This window comes from Monodelphis domestica, chromosome 3 (assembly GCF_027887165.1).
Source record: "Monodelphis domestica isolate mMonDom1 chromosome 3, mMonDom1.pri, whole genome shotgun sequence".
NCBI lineage: Eukaryota > Metazoa > Chordata > Mammalia > Didelphimorphia > Didelphidae > Monodelphis > Monodelphis domestica.
The window spans coordinates 29,554,621-29,571,830 of record NC_077229.1 but is presented as its reverse complement, the minus strand read 5'-3'; the positions used below and the strand labels follow the sequence as shown (position 1 = coordinate 29,571,830).

The 17,210-nt window shown below is 37.9% G+C and overlaps 1 protein-coding gene across 2 annotated transcripts in view; it reads left to right on the top strand.

Annotated features, from left to right (window-relative positions):
- WSCD2 (WSC domain containing 2) overlaps positions 1 to 17,210 on the top strand; it is a 160,784-nt gene that overhangs the window by 99,252 nt on the left and 44,322 nt on the right. Inside the window, exon 3 of one of the 2 annotated variants that reach the window (XM_007489968.3) lies at positions 11,824 to 11,938. The exons of the other annotated variant lie outside the window; for it this stretch is intronic. Within the exon in view, the coding sequence (XP_007490030.1) occupies positions 11,824 to 11,938 (115 nt within the window). The remainder of the gene's footprint in view (positions 1 to 11,823; positions 11,939 to 17,210) is intronic. 2 annotated transcript variants of the gene reach the window in all.

The following is a 17,210-nucleotide window of genomic DNA, read 5'->3' as shown; positions in this document are numbered from 1 at the left end:
CCTTTTTTCACCCTTTTGAGCAGTGAGAAACATGTTTTATCATCAGAGCCAAAGCGTCGAGGTTGGTCATTGCACGATCAGTGCCTCAGTCTTTCAAATGTTGTTTTGCTTTATAGAAGGGGAGTAAACTGAGTAAATCAAACACAGTGCCCTTCCCCTCTTCCTAAAGTAACCAGTAAGGTGCCTGACACCTTAACAGGTGAGCTCAACCAACCAATCACTTTCAATCAATACTAAATGTCCTTGGATGATTTGGAGTAGCATTGACGAAGTGTTCTGATTATCTGAGAAAACAATCCTGCTCTGTGGGTGATAATTTAAAATAGATTTTAAATGGGTGATTTTTAAATTAAATTAAATTTAGTTTAATTTAAATTAAATTGGTGATGTTTAAAATAGTAGACCAGTGCGGAACAGAGATTATTGGAGCATCTGTCTGAGGTCCAGATTCCCCCAACCAGTGAAATACACAAATGAATTCCAACTACTCTCCCCTCTAAAAGTCATGGTGGAGGGGAAAGAGAAGAACAGATCGTGTTGACTTTTGCCTCAGTTTCTTCCATACACCATCCCCTGCTTTTGCTACAGGAGGACCTTTCAAATTTCAGATGTCTGGAAGATTCATTTTCTCAGGACTATCTTTTTGCATCCCCGAATTAACTGATGGTCAGAGAGAAATCAGCCGTAGATTTATAGTTTACAAAGAGATCCCCAATGAGACTACAGATACCAAGCACAAGAAGAACTTCTTGAGTACGTCATAAAAAGGAGATAAGGACTTCAAGCAACTGGGAGCCAGGAGTCACCCTTTTCCCTGACTCTGTACATAGTTATATGTATATGTATTTTACACACTTTTAGGGGAATATCAACTATATGACCATAGCGAATATCTCTTTCTAAAAACTACTAAAGCCTAAGTGACTAAATGATTCTCAACTGCTAATTCTGTTGAGAAATACATTGATGAGAGCTGGTATGCTAAATGACTAGAAAAGATGCCCTCTCAGGGATACCTTAAGACACTTAAAGGAATATGATAGACATGCTTTGGGGAGGAAAATGGAATAAGCATTAATAAAGCACCTACTATGTGCCAGGCATTGTGCTAAGCACTTTTTTACAAATATGTCACTTAACAACCCTTCGTGAGGTGGATGCTATTATCATCCCCATTTTATACTCAAGGAAACTGAGTCAAACAAAGGTTAAGTGCCTTGCCCAAGGTCACATCGTTAGCAGGTGTGTGAGACTAGATTTGAACTCAAGTTTTCCTGACTCCAAGCTGAGTGCTCTATCCACTACACTATCAGCTGTCTAGGGACTGTTTTGAGAATCTGACTTGTCAGTATGTGGGTGTTAGGATAATCACATTAGAACATTTACAATGTTGTCATGTTCTCCTGCTTTTACACATTTTTACTTCTCACAAGTCTTGCCAGTTTTCTCTGAATCCATTCCTTTCATTATTCCTTTTGCTACAATAATATTATGATACATTTATATACTCTAACTTATTCCCCAGTTGATGGCCATCCCTTCAGTTTCCCTACTATTACAAAAAAGGATACTGTTGTGAATATTTTTGTACACATGGGGCATTTTATGCTTTTGTCTCTTTGGGGGGAAAATGGTGGTATACCAGTGGTCTTAGTGGGCATATACTTAGGAGTGATATATGCTGGGTCAAAGGATTCTCACAATTTCGTGACTGTTTGTGCATAATTTCAACCTAATTTTTCAGAATGTTTTAACCATATCCCACTCTTTTACCTACCCTCTAACAGTCATTGCCTATTTTTGTCATCTTTGCCATTCTGATAGCTGTAAGGTGGAAATTTGGAGTTACTTTAATTTACATTTCTCTCATAAGTGTAATTTGGAGCATTACTTTCATATGGTTGTTGATAGTTTGATTTTCTTCGGTAAGGCGGAAAAGGGGTTATTTATAAAAGGGTTGGACTGGATTATTTAAGAGTGTGGTCGCCAGAAATTTAACTAATTCCAAAGAGATTTATTAACAATTTATTTACAAATTATAGAAAGAGAGAAGTAAGAAATCAGAGAGAGGATAAGCTAAGATATCTAGCCTAAACACTAGGTAATTTATCTCCGAGCCCCCAGGCAGGGAGAGTTAGTTTCAGCTATCCTCAGCAAAGCTGAGGACTCAGGAAGTTTCTCAAGAGGATAGGTCTTTCCTGAGACCAGTCTCTTCAGAGAAAAAACAGCAGTTAAGAGTCAGCTTTCACTCACCATGTGTCAATCCAATCAGGAAAAGGGTCTCAGGTCCAGTCAGCAGATTCTTCTGCCCCTCTTCATCAGCCTCAACTCAAAAGCATGAAGAATTGAATTCCTTCAGGAAGCTGTCACTTCCTTTTAAAGACATTTTTTCTTGCATCACTTCCTGTGTCTTCCCCTAGTTTTACATCTATCAATCACAGTTAATGCTCTGCTCTAGGATTGCCCAGAAGGCAGTCAGTCAATTCTGATTAATCACCCACTATCACACACATGGGTCACAGACCTCCAACGCAATGATTAAGTGGGATGTTTACACTTTTGGTAATTAGATCTAAAAATGGTCAGATCTCCATTTTCAACTTTAAGTAGGGAGTTCTAAAAATAGTCAGGGTGTTACAATTTAATCTTCACAATCAGGGGAGAGTTAATTAATTTCATTATTATAATCAGGGGAGAGTTAAATTTAATCTTCACACTACTGAGAACTATGTTCTTTTAAGAATGGTCATATCCTTATATCAGAAATTCTTCAAGAAATTTGCCTCAAAGATTTTTCCTATTTAATCATTTCCCTTACAATTTTAGCTGCATTGATTTTATTTGTGCAAAATATTTTTGATTTTATGTAATCAAGAATTTTCATTTTATCTGTTATGAACCTACTTTCGCCTCATTTTGGTTCAGAACTCTTCTTCTATCCATTAATGCAAAAGGTTATCAACTCCTTTATTCCTCTGTGCTGTGACTATGTATATCTAGTCATGTATTCATTTGGAACTTATTAAGGTATGTGGTGTAAGATGCTGGTCTCAATCTAATTTCTAACAGACTGCTTTTCACTTTTCCCAGCTTTTTTCAAACAGAATCTTAATTTCAGCAGCTGGAGGTCTTTAGATGTATCAGACTTTATACTATCATGTCCTTTCATTTCTAAACTTTGTATAACTAATCTAGCCCCTTTTGATGATTATTGCTTTATAATATAATTTGACATTTGTTACTTCAAGGGCCTTCTCCATCCTTCTCACTCCCTTCTATATTGTTTTTCTTGAAATTTTGCATTTTAAATTTCTCTATGAATCTTATTATTTTTTTCTCTATAAAGTAAACTTTTAGTAGATTGATTTATAGTACTGGATAAAGAAGTGAAGTTAGATAGTGGAACAGTCATTTTTATTACATTAGTTGGCTCAACCTTGAGCAATTAATCTGTATTCAGTAATTTAAGTTTGCTTTTATTTCTATAGACAATAGACATTCATCTATTTCCTATTCATGTTATATTAATGAGTAGACTGTCAAATATTTTATACATACTAGAGTAATTTATTTTTTATACCTTTGCCTTTTGTTTAAGTATTAATTCAAAAGCAATAGGCAAAGGTTAATGATTTGTGTGGCTTTATTTTATATCTGTTACTTTGATGGAGTTAATAACTATTTCAGTTAATTTTTAGCTTTATCTCTATGGTACTCAATGTATACTATGTCATCTACAAGAACTAATAGTTTTATTTCTTTGTCTATTCCTATGCTCTCAATTTTTTTTCTTTACTTACTGCTATAACTAGCATTTCTAAAACTATATAAAATAATGAACATATTTGCCTCATTCATCTTTTTGGAAAGATCTTAAATGTTTTTCTGTTACAAATAATGCTAGTTGTTGTTTTAGTTAGATACTATTCATTATATTTAGGAAAGATTTACTTATTCCAAGGACTTTTGATATCTTTACCAGAAATGAGAATTATATTTTCACAGAAATGAGAATTCTATTGTCCCAAAATATTTTTCTACATGTGATTTTTTTTTGGCTTATTCATGTGATCTCCTGTGCATAGTTTTCCTAATGTTGAACCAAACCTGCATTTCTAGTGTAAAATCAACCTGATCATAATATATAATCTTTTAAATATGTTGCTTTTGCCTTTTTGCTAGTATTTTATTCAATGTTATTGCATCAGTACTTTTGTGGTAAATTGGAGTTCTTGTGGCTAATTGGTGTGCTGCTTTCTTTCTGATCTTCTGTGGTTTAGCTATTAAGATCAGTCATTTAGTTAAATTTTCTTTGTCTTTTTTGTGTAAACAATGTACGTATTATTGGAATTAATTGTTCTTAAAATGTCTATTAGAATTCACTTGTAAATCCATCTGTTCCAGGGTTTTTCCTTCCATTAGGATATCATTTATGGTTTGTTCTATTTGTTTTTCTAAGACTGTGTTGTTTCAGTTCTGTGTTTCTTGTTCTCTCAATATGGGTACTTTATATTTGTGTAAATATTCAGCCATTTTGTTAAACTTATTGATGTTGCTGGCATATCATTGGGCAAAATAATTTCTAGTAATTTCCTTTATTTCCTCTTCATTTGTTTTGAATCCTTTTTGAGGTTTGATATTGGTAATTTAGTTTTTCTTCCTTTTAAAAAAGGCAGATTAGCTAATGGTTTGTCTATTTTGTAAGTTTTTAAAAGCAGCTCCTACTTTTATGACTTTAATATTTTTGTTTCAATTTTATTAGCCTCTGATTTTCAAAGTTTCTTTTTTTGTGGCTAGTTGGTTATTTGTGGTTATTTACGTTTTTATTTCTTTGTTGTTGTTGTGTGCCCAATTCATTGATCCCTTTTATGTTAAAAAGTGTTTAGCAGTATAAATTTTCCCCTGAGGATTGATTTAGCTGGATCCCAAAACTTTTGGTATATTGTTTCAGTGTTGTCATTTTCTTTGATGAAACTATCTTTATGATTTGTTTGTTGACATCAACTCGTTAGTGTTAAATAACTTGGTCTTCATATAAATTTAAAACATTTCTTCAACTGCTCTTTTATTAGTTACATTTTACTGTGTTCTGTCCAATAAAGGTATGTTTATATTTCTGCATTTGTTAATGAGGTTTTTGTACCCTAGTACTTGGCCAGTTTTACAACGTGTCCTAACCAGTTGAAAAATGTGTATGTAACTTTTGATTTCCATTCAGAATAGCCAGGTAGCTATCATATCTAACTTTCCTAAAGTCCTATAAGGCTTTTTTGTCTTTCTTTTTTTGTTAGATTTGTCTATCTGAGAGGTCTATGTGGAAGTCTCCAACTATTGTAGATTTGATATCTATTCCTCCCTGGCATTTCATTAATCGCCTTAAGTAATTAGATGTTGTGTCATTCTGTACTTATTTTTCATGTTTGCTGGAACTTTCTTGGGAGAGATGATTGTTCATTTTTAATGTGAGTTTTTAATACCTCAGAAATCAACAAATGTTACAAATCTGCGCTCAATTTATTGTTTTGTTGATTTCTAGGTTTTCAAAGGTGATTAAAAAATGCACATTAAACTTAAAAGTGTATCATGTATGCTTCCCCCCCTCCCCAAAGAACTGATAATTGAGCACTAGAACATCCCAGCACAATGAGAGTATTGATATTATTCTTTGGTCTATGTTGCCTTTTAGTATAATGTAATTTCCCTGTTTATATCTTTTAACTGTCTATTTTTATTGTTCAGTTGTTTGATATCAAGCTAGTTAGTCCTTTTTAAGCTTTAGTTCATCTGAAGCATAATAAATTCTGTTCCAGCCTTTTATCTTAACTCTGTGAGTCTTTTTGTTTCAAGGATGTTTCCTGTAAACACCATCTTGTTGGATTTTGATTTCTAATCCATTTTGCCATCATCTATTTTTTTTTTAGTTCATCTCTTTCACATTCATGGTTATGATTGTTAATTGTGTATTTACTTCCATCATTTCCTTTTATATGTTTCCTTCTTACAAAGAAGAGGGTGATGAAAGAAAAGGGATGTGATCAGCACTAGTGATCTACAATTGAAAAGATCTCTTTCCATTTTGCATTTGTTCCTTACACAAACTTACCCTTTCTTTTAAGTGTCTGATTCTCCTTTTTCTATCCTTGCCCTTTTCCCTATTGAATTTAATAAATTATCACAGCAAATTTTGGGTGCATAAGAGATAGCATGCACTGATACCTCATTTGTCTGTTTCAGATAAGAATGAGGTTCATGTGATGCTTGTTCTTTTTTTCACGTTTGGATATTCATCTTCTGGATATAGGATGTTCTACCTCCCTTCTTCCCCGTACATTCCCTAATGTATTCCTTTTTTCCTCCTTTTTTCTTCCTCTCTTAAAACCATCTGAACAGAAGAAAATCACACCTAATTCCATTGTTTGTTTCATTTATTACCTTTTGTGGTCCTTGAAGACATTATACTTTTGAAAAGATGCTAGTGTCTCCTTCTACTTTTGAGATGTATGTTCATTACAATTTAGCCCCCAAATATGTTACTTGAATATATTTATCTTGCTAAGATTTTTCTTCTCTCATATGTTCACAATTCAAAATATCTATTCAATTCTTGTCTTTTTTATTGGGAATGCTTAAAAGCCTTCTGTTACATTAAATACCCACTTTCCTCTATATAGTCTTATAGGTAAGTTATTCAAACTTTATTTTTCTGTCTTTGGAATATTATAGTCTGAGATTTCCTCTACATTAAAGTAATTACTCTTAAATCTTGAGTGATCCTGACTGTGATTCCTTGGAACTTAAATTCTGTATTTCTCCTTGCTTGACATATTTTTCTTTGACCTGGAAACTGAATTTTGTCTATGACATTCCTGGGAGTTTTCATTTTGAACTTTCAGAAAGTAATCTATGGAATCTTTGTATTTTCTCTTTGGTTTTAATAAATGCAAGTATTTCCTATTAATTTTTTTTTCATTTTTCCATGGTTAGATGATTCGTATTCTCTCCCTCCCCTCTTTCCTCCCCCCTTCAGCACATGACAAGCAATTCCTTGGGTTATACATGTATTATCACTCAAAACCTATTTCCATATTATTCATTTTTGTAATAGAGTAATCTTTTAAAACCCAAACCCTAAATCATATGTCCGTATAAACAAGTGATAAATCATGTTTTCTTCTACATTTCTACTCCAACAGTTCTTTCTCTAGCTGGAGATAGCATTCTTTTTCATAAGTCTCTCAGAAATGTTCAATACATTGCTAGTAGTAGCATAGTCTATTACTTTTGATTGTCCCACAATGTTTCATTTTCTGTGTATAATATTCTCCTGGTTCTGCTTATTTCACTCCACATCAGTTCAGGTAGGTCTTTCCAGATTTTTCAGAAATCATCCTGTTCATCATTCCTTATAGTATAATAGTATTCCATCACCATCATATACCACAATTTGTTTAGCCATTCCCCAATCAAAGGACAACCTTTCATTTTCAAATTTTTTGCCACCACAAAAAGCACAGCTATAAATATTTTTGTACAAACAGATCCATCCCCATTTTTTTAAATGTCTTTTGGGATACAAACCTAGTAGTGGTATTAATGGATCAAAGGGCAGGCATTCTTTTAAGCCCTTTGGGCATAATTCCAGAATGGTTGGATCAATTCACAATTCCACCATCAATGCATTGGTGTCCCAATTTTGCCACATCCCTTCCACATTTATTATTTTCCTTTACTATCATATTGGCCAATCTGCAATGTGTAAGGTGGTACCTCAGAGTTGCTTTGATTTGCATTTCTCTAATCAGGAGGAATTTAGAACATATGATTATTGATAGTTTTTATTTCCTCATCTGAAAACTACCTATTCATATCCCTTGACCATTTGTCAATTAGGGAATGACTTGGTTTCTTATAAATTTGACTTAAATTGACTGAAAAATTAGATCTTTATCAGAGCCCTATTTCTTGAAAGAGAATATATTCAAGCATTTTCTTCTGACATGGTTTTCAGGAAGTTTGATGATTATTAAATTATCTCCCCTTAACTGTCTTGCCTGGCCAAGTTTTTCTTCATCATGGATATGTCATATTTTCCTCTTGTTTTTCCCAATCATTATTTATTTTTTTATTTTTATCACTTGCTTCATTTGTTACAGGCTTATAGTCTTTGTGGCCACACCATTTTTTTTTCTGGTGGAGCTCTGGTTGATAGCTGCTGTGGAATTGCTCTATTCTAGTTTACGGTCCGAGTGTCTCTGAAACTATGATGATGCTTTATAGTATTTGTTGTTTTCTTCGGCTTGGCCATATCTCCAACCTCCATTCCTGATTTGGGTTTGGGGGCCAGGCTCTTTTCTTTCCTGCACTTTTTTTTTAAATATATTTTATTTGATCATTTCCAAGCATTATTCGTTAAAGACATAGATCATTTTCTTTTCCTCCCCCCCACCCCCCATAGCCGACGCGTAAGTCCACTGGGCATTAGATGTTTTCTTGATTTGAACCCATTGCTTTGTTGATAGTATTTGCATTAGAGTGTTCATTTAGAGTCTATCCTCTGTCATGTCCCCTCAACCTCTGTATTCAGGCAGTTGCTTTTTCTCGGTGTTTCCACTCCCATAGTTTATCCTTTGCTTATGAATGGTGTTTTTTTTCTCCTGGATCCCTGAAAGTTGTTCAGGGACATTACACCGCCCCTAATGGAGAAGTCCATTACGTTCGATTATACCACAGTGTTCTTTCCTGCACTTTTAGATAGGTGATCAAGTCCTGTTACTTCCTTACCTCAATTTTCCTGGCTCTTGACACTGGATTCCATCTCCCTTGATACCCCTGTGCTCAGAGAACTAGCAGACGTCAATGACCCCAGTCAGGTCTCTGTCCTTGGCTATTCTAGTAAAGGCACTATTGTGGACCTCCCCAGTCTGGCCTTTGCTTAGGGTTTCCATTATCCTTGGATCCTCCTCAACCTGGGCATTTCTCAGCTTCTCAAACCCTTTCCCGTTCTTCTGCTTCTCCTAGTCTCCTCAATATGTATGTTACTGTGGGTTTCCAGTCAATACACCTGAGCTTGAGCTGGTTTTCCTGGCAGGATGTTTTGCCCAGAGTTCATAGTTTGGGGCTGCCTTTTTATGCTATACTGGGCTTGAAGAGGAAATGCTATAGTTATCAGATTTATTGACCACGTGACTATCTGAAACAGACACTTTCAAAATTCTATATTCTAAAGACCCTCCCACTTTTGGCATTCCTTATTTCAAGGTCCTTCCTGCCTCTGACATCTATTCTAAGTCACCTCCCAACCCTGTTTGAAGACCCCTTCCAACCATGGTATTCTTTCAGCTCTGGTCTTCTAAGACCCCTCCCCCTCTAATCCCACATCTCCCGTTCTAAAAGCCCTCCCAGCCCTGATATTTGCTGTTCTGAGGCCCCTCCCAGCTCTGACTTTCACTGTTCTGTTAGAATTCCAGTTCTTTCTGAGTTCTCAATTCTTGCAAACCGACTGTTTAAAAGATCAAGGGTGAAAAAGTGATGCTGGAGAGTTGGTCCTAAATAGGAGCAGGTCTAGCACAGGAGAGCCACAGTGATGGCTCAGGAGGATAGAAAATCTCTCCTCTCCAAACTATTTTGAATCTGCTGGGTTAATAGTTTCAGAATGTGTCTGTCTCTGGCACCCTGGGAAGAACAGGACTGCCAGTCAAGCATCCTTTGATGTTCCTGTCTGGAGTGATTCCTGAAAGACAATGGGCCATGATGAAGGGGATGAAAGGAAGGGAACAGCCCATGTGGGGGTTTTGCCTGTGAACCTGCAAAGAATGATGGTCTAGATGTGTCTTTCCCCTGAAGATCAGAGAGAAAGGGGAAAGAAAGCCAGTTAGGAATGTAAAATCAGACCAAGAGATGGGGGAAATGGGCCCTGCTTGTACATAAATGTTAAATAAGAGTACGATTGCAGAAAAATAATAGCAGTTGTGTGTTCATCATGGTCCCAGAAACATTTCTGGGAACCAACACTATGATACTTTAAAATCCAAAAAGAAATTTCCAATCTGTTCTATCTCAGAAACCTCATAATGGCCCTGGGGGTAAGGGCTACTGGTATTATGAACTGCATTTTACAAAGGGGGAAACTGTTATTGTTTTTGGTCAGTCATATATGATTCTTTGTGACCCTGTTTGAGATTTTCTTAGCAACAATCCTGGAATAGCTTGCCTTTTCCTTCTCTTGCTTATTTTATAGATGAGGAAACTGAGGCAAACAGGGTGAAATACCTTGCTCAAGGTCATTCAGCTAATAAGTGTCTAAGGCCAAATTTGAACCCATGTCCTCCCAACTCTAGCTTGAAGTTCTATCCACTGTGCTACCAACCTGCTCGCAAAATCTGTCTATACAAAATATATTATATTAAAATACTTATATATTTATTTTATTTTCATATATATATATATCATATATATATAAACAAGTTCAAGAACCCCAGGTTAAGAACCCCTGATTTGTGGGGATCTAGAATGGACTCATGAGGCATGGGGCTTGAATTAAATCTTTTTTCAAACCCTTACTTTCTGTATTTAATAATAGCTCTAAGACAGAAGAGTGAGGGTGAGGCAAATGGGGATACATGACTTGCCCAGGGTCATATAGTTAGAAAGTATCTAAGGCTAGATTTGAATCCTGGTCCTCCTGACTCTAGGCCTGGTGCTCTTTGTACTGTGCCATCTAGCTGCCCTGACTTGAACTGAGTCTTAAAGAAAACTTGGATCCTAAGAAGCAGAGGTGAAGAGGGAGTGCATTCTAGGCATTGAGGACTCCTTGGGCAAAGGCAAAAGGACTGGAAATGGGCTGTCATAAATGAGTAAGAGGAGAAAGCTGGTTTGATTTGACTGTAGGAATGTGAAGGAGATGTAACATAACATAACAGTGTAGTACAATATGATATGGCATAAGAGTCTAGTATAGTATAATATAATGTATAATAATAATGCTGTATAATAAGGCTGGAAAGGTAGGCCAAGTCATGAAAAGCTTTAAATGCCAAACACAGGAGTTTATAGAGTTGATCCTACAGATAATAGGAAGCCCCTGGGGTTTGCTGAGAAAGAGAATGATATAGTCAAACGCCAAAGGAATTCCCATGATGACATACTTGGCAAATGGTCATCTAACCACTGCTTACACTCCAAGGTAGGACTTCACTCATTCCAGTCTCAAGTCTAAAGCTTCTTTCCATTCTAGCCCACTACTCCCACCTACAGAGATCAAACCACTCTCCAAGATGCCACTCCTACCCCATCACTTCTGTGTCTTGAGCTTCTTAACCAGATGTAGGTGGTGGCATCAAAGTAAAAGTAAAGATTCAGAGATTTCCATCTCAAAGGGTCCTTAGAGCCCATAGAGTCCAACCCTCTCACTGGACAGATGAAGAATTGGGACCCAGGAAAGTGGTGATTTTTTCATGGTCACACAGCTAGAAAACAATAGATTCAGAATCTGAACCCAAGTCTTTTGATTTCTTTTGATGCCAAAATGAATGCTCTTTCCATTGTCCAATCTTGCCTATATTTAGAGATGGGAAAAAAATCTTAGAATTCATCTCATCCAATCTCCTCATATCACTGATGAGGAGGCTGATGCCCAGGGAGTTCAGAGACCTGCCCAAAGTTGTTCAAGCTCAAAATAACAGAGTCAAAGCGAGGTCCACTTTTTCCATCCAAATCCATCTCTCTTTGGGCACTCCCAATATCAATGTTGGGATTGTTCTTGGCACGGTTTTTCTTTTCCCACTAAGCTCCATCTTCAGCTGGGTCTGTTTTTTCTTCCCCCAGCAAAATACGTCGGCTGCTACTTGGACAACCCCAGCAGACGGGCCCTCCGAGGATTATCCTTCTTTGACTACAAGAAGATGACAGTCTTCCGCTGCCAGGACAGCTGTGCTGAGCGGTAGGGTGGGACGAAAGCCCAGCTGCCCCTAAGGATGTCCCTCCACTCTCCAGCCTACCTCCCCCCACTTGGTGCTCTTTATCTTTCTGTCTGTGGGGAGATTGGAGTGTGCAGGTGTGAGGGCAAAGGAGGTGTGAATGTGGGGTTTAAAGGGAGTGCATGGGTGTGTGCAAATCAGTCAGGGGCTCCAGGGGGCTTACTGATCCTCCCTACCTTCCAGCAGCAAATACTGTTGAAGTATGTGATCTCATGGCAACCCAGACAGATGAAAGTGAGCCAGTTAGCCCACAAAACTTTATCCTGGTACCAAATTTATGAAGATGAGGTCTTAGGACATAATGATCTGGTTCTTGGCCTTATGCCAAGGTGCACAGAAAAAAAGAGAAGTTACCTCAGGAGACAAAAATCTGTTGGGCCTGTGGGGTCTCTGGCATCAGGCCCACTGCTCAGCCCACCAGCAAAAGTGCCAACCATTGGGATGCAGCTCCATGAACAGTGTTTCAAGAGGGAGGACTTCCAACTTAGCATGAGTCAGTTATTTCAAGCCCCTAACCTAGCTCCCTAACTGGACTCATTTGAGATAGCATGGCCCAGTGGACAGAGAGTCTTGGATTCGGAAAGCTGGGTTGGAATCCTGGCTTTGATATTTATCAACTGTGTGACCCTGGGCTAGTCACTTAATGTCACTCAGTCTCGGTTTTCTCATATATAAAATGGAGGTGATAATAATAGCATCTAAGATATTATACTTAAAGTGCTTCACAACCCTTAAAATGCTATAGAAACATTAGTTATCATCACCACCATCATCCTCATTATTATTTATAACATTTACAGGAAAAAATTAAACTTCTCCAGTTTTTACCTTTCCTTGATTCTTTCTTTGGATCTTTGATGGGGAGACCATCAGATTCTACCTCTTTATTTTACAGATGAGGAAATTGAGACACAAAAGGTTAGGTGACTTGCTCAAGGTCACACAATTAACAAGTATCTGAAGTGTGATTCAATCTTGTCCTTACTGATTCCAAGTCCAACACTTTATCCATTACATCACCCTACTCCTTCGGGGTCACTGGTATTATCTTCTGACCCCATTCTCAAATCCATGCTTGGGGAACATAGAGTCTTACAGTCAATTGAATGTTGAAGAAAGGAAAAACTAGAGGATTATTTAGCTGGATACTAATAATAACAGCTAATATGTCTATCAGACTTTATAAGTTTTTCAAAGCACTTTGCATGCATAGTCTCATTTGACCTCAGTTTCCTCATCTGAAAAAAATAAAGACCTAGACCTAACCTGTAAAGTAACTTCTAAATCTGTGATCCTCTTGGCAACCTTAGAAATAGTCACTATTAAACTCATTTCACAGCTGAGGCTTAAAAAACTTAAATGAATTAAGTCAAATAGTCAGAAACAGGACTTGAACTCACATCTTTCTCCTTTCAAGACCAGCCCACTAGCCATTACACCTACGCCCAACTAAAATCCCTAGGTCTTCCCCAGCCCCTCTTAATTCTGGTGCCTTCTCTCTGTTAATTTTTTGCTGTATACATTTATTTGTATGTTGTCATCTCCTTCACCCATTGGATCATTAGTTCCCTTTAGAGCAAAGATAGTCTTTTGTCTCTTTTTGTATCTTCAGTACTTAGCACAGTGCCTGGCACATAGTATGTACTTAATAAACATGTATTGATTGATTGAACACAACCTATAGCTTGAGCAGGAAGCAAATGGAGGACTTTTTTTCTTAACTTGGTATTGCTTTCTCCAAAGTCTTGTGACTTCATTATTAGTCCCAACTTCCTTCTTCAAACCTTCAACCCTTCTTCCTTCTTCAACCATATATAAGAGGGATTTACATAGGGCCTATTTAATGCAAGAATAGAAATTTCCAGAACTGGGATGCCTCAGTTGAATGAGATGGAGTAATATAAATAAAGAGGGGTTAGAGAAGGCTTCCATTATTTGAGGGTGTGAGTATGAGGACACCAGTATGGGTTTTTTTTCCCTTTAAAGTCCTTACCTTCTGTCTTAGAATTGGTACAGAGTTTCATTTTCAAGGCAGAAGAGCAACAAGGACTAGGCAATCAGTTAAGTGACTTCCCCAGGGTCACACAGCTTGGAAGTATCTTAGGTAAGATTTGAAACCAGGTCAGGTCTGAGTCTAGACCTGATGCTCTATGTATAGTGCTACCTAACTTCCTCATCAGTATGATTTTAGTTAGAAGGGCTGTGTGTGTATGGGAAAATAGGGGATTGTATATGAATGTAGTAGAGAGGAGCAGATGAGCATGACTGAATATTGGTGAGGGCATATAGGTGTGAGGACACAGTATGTGTGAATCTGTGTTTATATGTAAATATTATATTATTTATATTATACTATTTATTAATGTATAAATATAATATTTATATTCTATATACTCAAAGTACCTGGGGGCTGTGTGATTGTGCCCAGGTGAGTGTATGTATACAAAGGAAAGGAAGGGAATAAGCATTTATTAAGCCCCTACTATGTGCCAGATGTTGTGCTATAGCCTTTTCAAGTATGAATTCACTTGATCTTTACAGTGAATTTATGAGGTAGGTAAAAGAGAAGGAAGGTGTATCTGAAAATGTTAGTGTACCAGGCATGAGAATTGTAGGGACACACACAAACGTGTGCTCATGTGTATTTGAGGATTTCTCTGAAGGTCTTGTTTTCCTCCCAACAAGAGGAAGACACCTGGCTAGACTCAGATTCCTCATCTGAAATGAAAATGATATTTGTGATTAAAAATAGTTCGCTGAGAGGAAAGAATTGTTTTCAAGGCAGCAATCCTGGGCATGTAAATGATGCAAGAATTCTAAATGCTCTCCCTCTGGAGGAGGAGCCTGAGGATGTATTCTTGGATGGTCCTGAGATCAAAGAAGGGCAGAACCAGAGGGACCCCGGAGACTAGCTGACCCAGCAGCCTCGTATGGAGGAAAGAGAGAGAAGAGAAAACAGATCATCTCAAAATAGTTACTTGGGCAGGTCCCTCCTGGGCTCTGCTCTGGCTAAAGTGAGAGAATCACAAACTTAGAACAGAAAGTTGGTAGGAGTCTGAAGGACTTGAGTTCAAATCTAGTCAAAGACACTAGCTGTGTGGCCCTGGGCAAGTCACTTAACCCTGTTTAGCTCAGTTTCCCCATCTGTAAAATAGCTAGTGAAGGAAAGGGTAAACCACCCTAATATCTTTGCCAAGAAAACCTCAAATTGAGTCAGACACAAATGAAACAACTGAACAACAACAAAAATGTTTCTTCTTCTCATTCCTTTGTTGTATGACTTTGAGCAATCTAATTTCCCTCTCTGGGCCTGCCTTTCCCCATGTGTCAATGGAAAATGCTGGAGTGTTTACTTCTTTCTCTGATATTTTAAATTCTGGGATCATAGATTAAAAGGGGCCTTAAAGGTTTTTTGTCCAACCCCTTAGTTGACAAATGAAGAAACTGAGTTCAAATGTTTTTGACAGGTAATAAACAGGTAATAAATAGGCTAATCAACATTTTAGCCCAGATCTTTTGATTTGAAATCTAGATTTTTTTCCTACTTCTCCAACTCTGGCCCTCTCTTCTGATATTCAGTGATTTGGGGGCTAAGACCCTTCTCAGCTCTCCCATTCTGTAATCTAAGATCCTTACCTCCTGACATCCTTAGATCTATGATCTGGTCCAGTTCTGATGTTCTAAGGTTCCTTGTGTTATATTCTCTCTCAACTCAGACATTCCCCATTCTAAACCTCCCTCCAAGTTTTGACATTCCCTTTTTTCTAAGGCTCCCCCCAGCTCTTACATTCCCTATTCTAAGGTCCCTTCCATCTCTGACATTATATTTTCCAAGGCATCTCCCAGCTCTCACATCTTATGTACTAAAATTTCTCCCAGGTTTTATGTTCTCTGTTCTAGGATTCTGACTCCTCTCTTGGCAGCTTCCATGTGCTTAGATACTTTACCAATCCAGTTCTGAGAATCTCAGGCCAAGCCCCTCTGGGGTCAAACATGGCGGCGGGCCCTCAATTCCCACCTCAGATCTCTCTAGGATTGTTGCCTTTCCTCCTTACCAGGTACTATTGAGGATGGTCCAAAGATGAAAGGTCTCTTCCCCAGGGAGATCCAGACCTGTACCTACCACTTATCCAAGATCACACAGCCAATGTGTGTCATATGCAGAACTTGAATCCAGGCCTCTCTGAGACCAATTCAGTATCTATTATGCAAGCTGTCCCTCAGTAATTATCATAATAGCTGACATTTATATAGTGTTGTAAGGTTTGCAGAGTACTTGGCATCCATAATCTCCTTTGAACTGTCCAATAACCCAGTGAGAAAAGTGCTATTATTATCTCCATTTTTCATATGAGGAAATCAAGGTTCTCAGAAATGAAGTGACTTTCCAGAGGAGGTTCTCAGTTCCAAATCTGATGCTCTACCCACTTGGTCATCCTTCTTTCCCTGTCCAATTTGTGCTTGAAAATGAATCCCCTTTCTAGAATCTCTAACAATTGGTCATCCAGTTTTGGTTCGTCTTCTATGAGGAAGGGACCCATTCCTCCTGAGGCTGACCACTAAGATCATAAAGACATAGATCTAGACCTGGAAGGGGCCTGAGTGGCCAGCCAATCTACCCTTCTCCCATTTTACAGAGGAGAAAACTGAAACCCAGGGCAGGCACACAAATGCTAAGTAGACAAGGCAGGAGTCAAACTCAGGTCCTTGGTCTCTGTCTCACCACTTTATACTCTTTCTACCACTTTATACTCATCCCACTTCTTGACATTTCCAATTCCTGGGAAGTTTTTCCTTGCATCAACCCATGTTCTCCAAAACTTTCCTCCTTTTATCCTCTGAGGTCAAACTACTTGGGGTCAGTCAGAATGCCCCAGTCTGTCCATAGTAACATCTTTCCCCAGCTTCACCTGGTACCCAAGCTCATGGCTTTCCACCCTGGAGAGCCACAGAGGCTCCATCATTTCCTAATTCACCTCCAACAAAAGCAAAATCCTTCCTGTCTCTAAGTAATGGGGCTGCCTCTTGTCTTATGATCTATCATACCTGTGAGGCCTTTTTTCTTATAAAGTGATGCTTCCTTCAGCTGAATCCCAGTAAATCACTGGATCCAGACTCACACTGTGGGGCCAGGTTCCTGCGAGCATTGGAGAGGAAGCCCAGAAGAGATCTTGCAGAAAGTAGGGAGCCCTAATGCTATTCCAGCACAGCAGATTGGGGGAAATGATGGTGGAG